At 40.7% G+C, this 9,169-nt stretch overlaps 1 protein-coding gene across 2 annotated transcripts; it reads left to right on the top strand.

The window, feature by feature from the left end:
* Positions 1-4,600: 4,600 nt before the first annotated feature.
* barx1 (BARX homeobox 1) lies at positions 4,601-8,463 on the top strand. Of its 2 annotated transcripts, none has more exons than XM_021312020.2 (4): positions 4,601-5,291; positions 6,234-6,513; positions 7,687-7,766; positions 8,031-8,463. In XM_021312020.2, exons 1-4 carry the CDS (start codon positions 5,090-5,092, stop codon positions 8,117-8,119), a joined length of 651 nt encoding a protein of 216 aa, XP_021167695.2. In that variant the 5' UTR covers positions 4,601-5,089; the 3' UTR covers positions 8,120-8,463. The 2 variants fall into 2 exon arrangements, with proteins under 2 accessions (XP_021167695.2, XP_012710479.2); XM_012855025.3 differs by having other exon boundaries at positions 4,604-5,291; positions 7,682-7,766.
* The last annotated feature ends 706 nt before the right edge of the window (positions 8,464-9,169 follow it).

Raw genomic sequence — 9,169 nt, 5'->3', positions numbered from 1 at the left:
GTCTCCAGTCTCCCCCAACAATCGACCCGTTCCAGTTTGCCTACCGGCGGAACCGCTCCACTGAGGATGCCATCTCCTCTGCTCTTCACCTGAGCCAGGCACATCTGGAGGAGAAGAACACGTACGTGCGGATGCTGTTCCTGGACTTCAGTTTAGCGTTCAACACCATCATTCCACAGCATCTGGTGGGAAAACTGGAGCATCTGGGCTTCAGCACACCCCTTCGCAACTGGCTGCTAGACTTTCTCACCAACAGACCTCAGTCGGTCCGGGTCGGACAGAACACCTCTGATGTCATCACCCTCAGCACGGGCTCCCCTCAGGGCTGTGTCCTGAGCCCCCTGCTGTTCACTCTGATGACTCACGACTGCGTCCCCAGGTTCACCACCAATCACATCGTGAAGTTTGTTGACAACACAACGGTGGTGGGCCTGATCAGAGACGACAACAACCAGGACTACAAAGAGGAGGTGGAGCAGCTGGTGGGCTGGTGCAGAGACGACAGCCTGATCCTGACGAAGGAGATCATCGTCGACTTCAGGAAGAACCGGCCTCACCACGCTCCACTGCTCATCAACAGCTCAGCTGTGGAGGTGGTCAGCCGCACCAAGTTCCTGGGTGTGCACATCATGGACAACCTCAGCTGGTCTGTGAACACCACGTCACTGGTGAAGAGGGCACAGAAGCGATTGTACTTCCTGAGGAGGATGAGGAGAGCCCACCTCCCCCCGTCCATCCTCATGACCTTCTACAAAAGCACCATAGAGAGCATTCTGACCAGCTGTCTCTGTGTGGTGTGGAGGATGCAGTGCCTCCGACTGGAAGAACGTGAGGAGAGTGGTGAGGACAGCAGAAGGGATCATCGGGGCTCCTCTTCCCTCCATTAAGGACTTTTCATCTCAGCGCTGTGTGTCCCGTAACATCATCAGAGACACCCCCACCATGGACTGTTCTCCCTGCTGCCCTCTGGGAAAAGGTTCCGCAGCATCCGCTGCAGGTCCACCAGGTTCTGCAAAAGCTTTTTCCCTGCTGCTATCAGACTGTTGAAGTGCTGCAGAACTATAACCCATAAACTCTGCACAACATTCGCATACTTGCACATTTTGCATCATTGCATCTCCATCTAGCATTACAAATGCTGCCGAACTCTTAGTTTTTAAATGCATTCTTGCACAAATGCCCTTTGCACAATCAAATTCTGTACACACAAATGTTTTTTAAAAAAATACTCACCTGTACACTGTGACTTTCTCCTGCATTGTTTACATTTCAATTGTTTTACTTTTAAATCAGTGTTGCACCTTATACTGTCTTTTAAATCTACTGTAAATTACAAGCTGTATTCTTGCACAAATGCCCTTCCACAATCAATTCTGCACATACAAATGGTTTTAAAATACTCAGCTGTACTGTACACTATGACTTATCCTGCATTGTCTACATTTAAATTGTTTACTTTTAAATCACTGCTGCACCTTATACTGCAATTTGATTTTTACTGCAATTTACAAGCTGTATACAACGAAATTTCGTTCTGTAGGCACTCTGTGCATACAAAATGACAAATAAAGTTGTCTAAGTCTAGATAGTGCCATTGTACTGCTGTATTTCTGGCCGGTGAAAATGTCAGGCATAACCTGTTTTTATTTTTTTTCCAAACTTTTGGGCGCTGGTGTAAATAGGACTATATAGTCAGGTTTAGTGCAACTGAGTCTACCTGCTCTGGAGCCACACTGAATGATACACTTCCTGAATAACAAGGTTGTCAAAATACAAAAACGATACAAATGTAACTTGCAAATTTAGATGAGGGAGTAAGAATAGCTAATATAAGAATGTGTTGATGGAAAATGTATTTTCAAATTTACATGACTATATCCGTTTAGTCTGAGACTACTATGTAGTGTGCATCTTTGAATATAGTTAGACAGAGTATAACAAGATAAAGTCTCATGATTAGGTGACAATAGCTGTATGTATATATATATATATATATATATATATATATATATATATATATATATATTAGGGCTGGGCAACGATTAAAATATTTAATCGCGATTAATCGCACTGATTAATCGCGATTAATCGCGATTAATCGCATTGTATTTACAAACTCCAAGAATGAATTCAAAAGTAGTGTAAAGAGCACTTTTATTTTAATGTTCTGCTGCCATATGAACAAAAGTGTTGTAACATTTGTAGCACTTATCAGTAACACATATTTAGTGTAAAGCTCAACTTAAACATGTAAAACAAAAAATAGCAATAATAATAAATTAAAGCTTATTGCCACTGACAGGGAATTCTCTTTATGGGGAAAAAATCTACCAAAAACAGGCAATTTCTGAGGTAACAGCAGGGAGCAGCATTACCATTTTATGTTCAATACCAAAGTTTAACTTGGCAGTGGTTCCAACTAACTTGTTTCTGTCATATTCGATGCTGGAAGAACTTTAAACTGAAATGCTTGCTAACTCGATATGCTTGCGTTTATTTGACGTTGACACGCGGTTTTTTGTTGTTGCTTTCTCGCGCGCATATAGTGAATGGCAGGGAAAAACAGGCAAAAATACATGGATACTTTGAAACGAGAAGCGACTTCACCGACGGCGTCGATGCAGACCCCCCCGCTCCGCTCCGCACAAAACTTGTTCCGTTCGCCAACTCACCGCCTCGCCTCGCCTAAGCTCGCTCGCGGTACCTGCGGGAAACACCGCCTTCCGCATGTCAGCTGTGTTTTTTTCCGGCCAGCACCTTTCTTCCTCTTTGAATCTGAGGCTGGGCTGACAGCGAGGTTATTGGCGCATTATCGCCACTTACTGTTCTGATTCAAACCCCTACACCGCAGCAACAGACCTTCACAAAATAAAAGCATGTGACCAACATGCGTTAACGCGCGTTAAAGTAAATATCGCCGTTAATAGTCTAATGAGTTAACGCGAAATTAACGCGTTAACTTGCCCAGCCCTAATATATATATATATATATATATATATATATATATATATATATATACATATGTATGTATGTATGTATGTATGTATGTATGTATATATATATATATATATATATATATATATATATATATATATATATATATATATATATATAGAGAGAGAGAGAGAGAGAGAGAGAGAGAGAGAGAGAGAGAGAGAGCCTTTGTGTCATTTGTTTATTCTGTTCAGTTAGGATGGTAAAATATTAAGCTACTACAGTTTTACAGTCACTACACAGTGTTTTATATAAATTGTTTAAAAAAAGTTAATCTCAGGAAGTTATGTTGGTTTACTGACAGTTGAATGTCTGGGGCTGGGGGGGGGGGGGGGTTATGTGGGGGTTCATAAAATCAGTTTGAATAACATTCAAGCAGTAGCAATGTGAAGATGCTGTTTTATAATCTATTTCCAATCCGAGATGGATATGTCTCATTTTGTGAAATTATTTGCACTTGGATATGTTGCGTTTTGCAAAAAAAGTTATGAAATTAAAAATTTTCTCAAAAATTTTACATTTTCAATATATTTTTAATGCAGTATTTTTATGCACTTATGAAATAAAGTCTAAAAAGATTATATGGTTTTCTTCCTTTGTTATATATGATTATAGTAAAAAAAAAGTCATTTTTCTCAAATATGCTAAAATGGATATATCTCGTTTTGCGATGAAACTCTTCATATATATATATATATATATATATATATATATATATATATATATATATATATATATATATATATATATATATATATATATATATATATATATATATATGAGGATTTTTTTGGAGCTAAAGGTGCAAACCAAAGATTGATGTTAGCAGACTACCTCACCAGGAAATGTTCTTGCAATCTTAAGAGTAACCACCAGAGGAAGATATTTTCTAGAGGGGACAGAGGACAGAACATTTGGTTTAGTTCCACACTGGTACAAAGGAAAAAGTCGGCGGTGTCCAATAATATTGTTAAATGTCTTAATTTCCAAGCACATTTCCAATCCTATTTGTGTTAGAATCAGATGCCACAACAGAAATTTTATTAAGAGACAAAAATATGTTTAAGGAAATTTGTTAGGAAAGCAGTGACTTCTGTGATAGTTCCATAAACCATTTCTTTCTTTACTAGAATGCAAAGTTTTGTTTTTATTCTTCAAAGTTCCAGACTTCTCGTCAGCATAGCCTGCACTTCATTCCCCCTTGGAGCCTTAAGCAACTTTTAGCATTTGGAGCACAGGGAGTTATTTTAAACTCTGATCCTCAACGTGAAATCGTTTACAAGTCCGCTGAAGGATTTAGGGTCATGATTCAAGGGCAGAGCTCTTCCAAAAGCCGCTGGTAATTGGGCTACAGCCAAAAAACTGCATGCAGGAATTTACCGCAGATGATGAAATGAAAGAGAATTTAGAACCAACTTGTTTATACATCACTTAACCGCAAAAACAAGTCTGAATGTTTTATATGAAATAAATCCACAGATGCATCCATAAAAAAATGTACTGCAAGGATCAACCTGGCTGCCTCATTACTGCAAAGCAGTTGTGATATTTCCCTGGTTTCAGGACCAGCCCCCTCTTGTTGCGCGCCACCAGCATCAGACTATCCTGAAGCTGCTTGGAGTGTCCTTGCTCCCAGTCCTCATTTACTTCTGTTTTGCATAAATCCGAGCATGGCAAGTGCGCTGTTTGCATGAAAGTTTAGCTGCAACAAAGACAGAAGGCAAACCCGGGAGGAGGGGTGGAGCCACGGCGGAACTCATAACACCGAAAGGCTTCTTCCCCATCTCACTGCCAAGGTGCCGGGCTCCGCGGTCCGCAGGAACACCGACAGGCCATGCGCATGCTGGGACTCTGGACAAGTGACCACCGGGGGCTGTAAGAGGAAGAGCATCTGGACAAAAAAGAAAAAAAAAAGGAAAAAGATTTCCACTATAGGACTTTGGAGATTGGCCTGATCGGAGCTGGCTGGCCCCAGAGCCCGAGGACAACTCTGAGCTGCAGACTCGATGCTGCGGAGGAAACATGACGCGTGACTCGGGCCTCTGAAGGAACGATCATCTGTGTACGCGCTTGGTGTGGACCGCACGGCCGGAGGATGCAGCACCCGCTGGACATGGGCGCGCAGTACTATCCCCCCGACCTTCAGCCGGACCACCGGACTCACCGCTACAGGAGTTTCATGATAGAGGAAATCCTGACGGATCACCCGGAGCACAAGGCGTCGGCACCGGCCGGAGAGCTGCTTAAGTTTGGGGTGCAGGCTCTTCTGTCGGCCCGCCCTTTCCACAGTCAGCTGGGTGAGATGGAGACCGCTGCGGGACACCAGCTATTGTTTAATATTACAGCAATAGTTCCACAGTTATTTTTTTGTTTCAACAGAACTCCTTAGGCCTGTAGACTGTTCATCAATACTCCAGACTTTAAGCCTTGTGGAGATTTTGCGCCCCCCCCCCCCCCAATTGTTTCAAAATGTGTGATGAAAATCAAACAGAAATGTAGTTATTGTATTTAATTAAGCATCTTTATCAATCACATCAGACTGCAGAGATGGCAAAAATGTTTAATTAATTAAAACAAAAGAAAGTAAAATAAACGAAAAGGTGAAAGAGAAGAGAAAAAAATATCTGATTTCCAAAACCTACATTGATGTAGAAATAAATATATTTAAATGGTTTAATGAGAAAAATATTTAATATATTTTTTTAATTTTTTTAAATAATTGTCTTGTAATTTGTTTGATAGCTAAAACCGCATCGTCAAGGAATTTTTCAAACAACTAATGTTCAGTTTCTTAGGTTTTTAAAATAAATAAATAAATAAATAGGCCTATTATTGCTAAAGTTAGTCTAACCAATGTGAAGACGTCTGAAATTGTAGTTTTGTTTTTGATGCAACATTAGTTGTGTTAAAGTCTCCTGGGGTCCCAGCTGTGGCCCCAGGCTTTCAGCTCAATGACAGAAACGCGTAGTAAATGAGGGTCGCTGCTCTTATGAACTAACTTTACTTATCACTAATTTGATGTAAAACAACACATTAAATAAAAACTGCAATTAAAAAAAAAGAAGGTTAAAACAGGTTTTATTGTACCATTTGGTTTCCGCCGTGTCTTTTTAACATCAATCCTGTAGCCTGATTTTAATATCAGCTTTTAAATGGAACGTTTTCACTTATTAAAGTTTCCCCCAAAAAAGCTGCTCTATAAACTGAACCGCCATGTCTGCTTTGCCACCCCGCCGCAGTGCTTAAGGCCGAGCAGGCGAGCCTGCTCAAGTTCCCCCTGTCCCCGCTGTCCTGCCCGCTGGGCTCCCCGCTGCTGGCCGCCGCCCCGGGCCTGCAGGTCGGCCCCGCCGGCCACCACCTGCCGCTGGACCTGCACCTGCGCGGGAAGCTGGAGCACGGAGCCGACGGCGGCGGGAAGAGCAAGAAGGGCCGCCGGAGCCGCACCGTCTTCACCGAGCTGCAGCTCATGGGCCTGGAGAAGCGCTTCGAGAAGCAGAAGTACCTCTCTACCCCGGACAGGTGCGTCCCTTCCTGGGCTGCTTCGCTTCAACTCCGACTGTTTAGTTCAGGCTTTTAGATATTTCTATTAATATAGTGACACAGAATAATCCATGAACACAGTCCCTCCTGGCCCGCACGGCAGGCCAGAAAACACGTCTCTTTTTCACCTAAACCTTTATAGCTGGTAATAGATAAGAAAAATAATTCATTTTGCATTCAATATATATTAAATGAAGTTGTTCTAATACACATATAGAAACAAAATACGTCCGTTTTTTAGACCTCGCCCTTGTATAAATTCATATTTCCCTCATCAGTCGTTTGTTGAACCTACGCAGGGTTTGACATATTTCCAGTTCATGGCCTAAAGAAATGAACTCATTCATTTAGAGGTTCGGACCCAGCATCAGTTCAATTCAGACTGCATGGAGCATGGCCAGGACCCTCGATCATAAAGCATCCAAACACATTGTTAAATAAAATTAAGTGAAGTTACACATTTGAAACGTGTAATAGAATACACCCATGACTTTATAATATAATCGATCATTCTCCTAATTTTACCTGCTCTAGTAAACAAAGACTTTCTGCTAAAATCTGGCTTATTTCCACAGATCTGCCCCGTTTTTAAGTGCATACTGTAAATTGGCCACCTGAGAAGTCTGGGGTGTTTGTGCGAGGGTGCGTGGTCGTTTTCATCAACAGTTCTTATTGCATCCTTTATGGAATCTGGATTTGTTAGCATGTCATATTATTTCCCTGTAACTTTTATGAGCACATAGGTACACAATTTCGGGGTGAAACATTGAGGGTGTTTCTATTCAGATTTATCCAACTAAATTATGCTGACTTAAGGTATTTAAGGGCTGATGTCTAACTGTCCTGTAGCAGTTGTATGTTTTAAAATGAAAAGACGCTGTTGGACCCCTCTTGTTCTTTTAGAGCAAAATGTCAATCCTAAAACCATCATATCGAAAGAAACTAGAAAGGCCTGAGTGCTTGGGCTACTGCTGCTGCTGTGTGGTTACACTGGATCTATGCAGCTTCAGCATTTAGTTCAATCCATCAAACTAAAATACTGAAAAAAGCTGTGTCAAACATTGGAATTATTACTGTTTTTTTTAAGTCAATTCTGTGTTAATCTTGTGAATATTGACCTGTGTTGATTTGTGTATGATCCTTGCAGAATAGATTTGGCCGAGTCCCTGGGCCTCAGTCAGCTGCAAGTGAAAACCTGGTACCAGAACAGGAGGATGAAATGGAAGAAAATTGTAAGTTGCACACGGATGATGATATTATGGTGTAGTGGAAGGCTTTGAGGGAACAGATGAGGGATTTATTTTATCGTTGAAATATTCAACTCAAATATCAGTGATAGCAGCAGTGAAATACCAGAGAACTGTGCTTTTTGGGGGAGAAAAAAAAATCACAAAATAAATGAGTCTATGTGGTTGAAATGGAAGCCTGTCCAAATTATCTTGGTGTGATTAATGAAGTTACATTACATGGACCTAAATCTGTTTTCCTACCCGCAGGTTCTACAGGGAGGAGGCCTGGAGTCCCCCACCAAGCCAAAAGGCCGACCAAAGAAGAACTCCATCCCCAGCAGCGAGCAGCTCTCTGAGCAGGAGCAATCTGCTGCCGAAGCAGACCGTCGGTCTGAAGGGTCAGGCTCTCACCTGGAGAACACACAGGAAGAGTGATGTCATTCAGCTGGACCTGCAGAACCGCTGGGATGCCCAGTGTGCTTGGAGGAGAATGCTTCCAGAGACCGGATCTGCTCCATGAAGCAGCTGTGTGTGTTTTTTCTCGCATTCCCTCATGATGAACTTGCTGCTGCTCAGGAAGGAACTCAAACCTTTGCAGTAGGTCCATTTTCCCCTTCTAAGGATCCACTCTTACCCCTCTGTTTTGCATTCCTTTTATGTAACTTTGCTATGTTTAATAATTAAATATATTTTCAGTAAAGCGCTCCTTCTGTCATTTTAAACAAAACATAAGCTTTTAAGGTCATGTCATCACAACCAGTCAAGCAATGGTAACCTAGTGAGTAAAAGTGATGTGTTTTCAGTACTCTGTATGTAACAAAGCCCTGAATTACTTACAGTTAGATATTGGAGAAAAGAGTATATATATATATATATATATATATATATATATATATATATATATATATATATATATATATATATATGTGTGTGTGTGTGTGTGTGTGTGTGTGTGTGTGTGTGTGTGTGTGTGTGTGTGTGTACACACAGATATGAGTAATGGCAGCCGTATCAAAACAAGCAATTACAATATTAGAGGTAGCATAATAGTTGCAATAGTTATAACACTAATCAAAGTGCACACACATACGCATTGATATATATATATATATATATATATATATATATATATATATATATATATATATATATATATATATATATATATATATATATATATTAATAGAGATTGACGGCTTCAGCATAATAAAAGCAAAGCATTTACGATTAGAACATGGCATCAGCAAACAAAAAAAATCCTGCAGAAGTGGGGGCTTAATAAAAATTATGTTTACGTGCTTAAAGATTTCTGTTTTTTAAGGTACTTTTAAACTGACAAACGCGCCTCTTAGAGATGCATATTCTAATTTAATGAATACTGTATGCCAATCATTAGCCTCCTGTTA

Source organism: Fundulus heteroclitus, chromosome 20 (genome assembly GCF_011125445.2).
Source record: "Fundulus heteroclitus isolate FHET01 chromosome 20, MU-UCD_Fhet_4.1, whole genome shotgun sequence".
Lineage (NCBI taxonomy): Eukaryota > Metazoa > Chordata > Actinopteri > Cyprinodontiformes > Fundulidae > Fundulus > Fundulus heteroclitus.
This window is presented reverse-complemented; position numbering and strand designations above follow the sequence as displayed.

Bases quoted from the DNA above. Each gene is read 5' to 3' on its own strand.
- barx1 (XM_012855025.3), top strand. From the start codon at position 5,090: ATGCAGCACCCGCTGGACATGGGCGCGCAGTACTATCCCCCCGACCTT. The intron at 6,514-7,681 runs GTGCGTCCCTTC...TGATCCTTGCAG, and splicing joins TACCTCTCTACCCCGGACAG to AATAGATTTGGCCGAGTCCC. The intron at 7,767-8,030 runs GTAAGTTGCACA...TCCTACCCGCAG, and splicing joins GGATGAAATGGAAGAAAATT to GTTCTACAGGGAGGAGGCCT.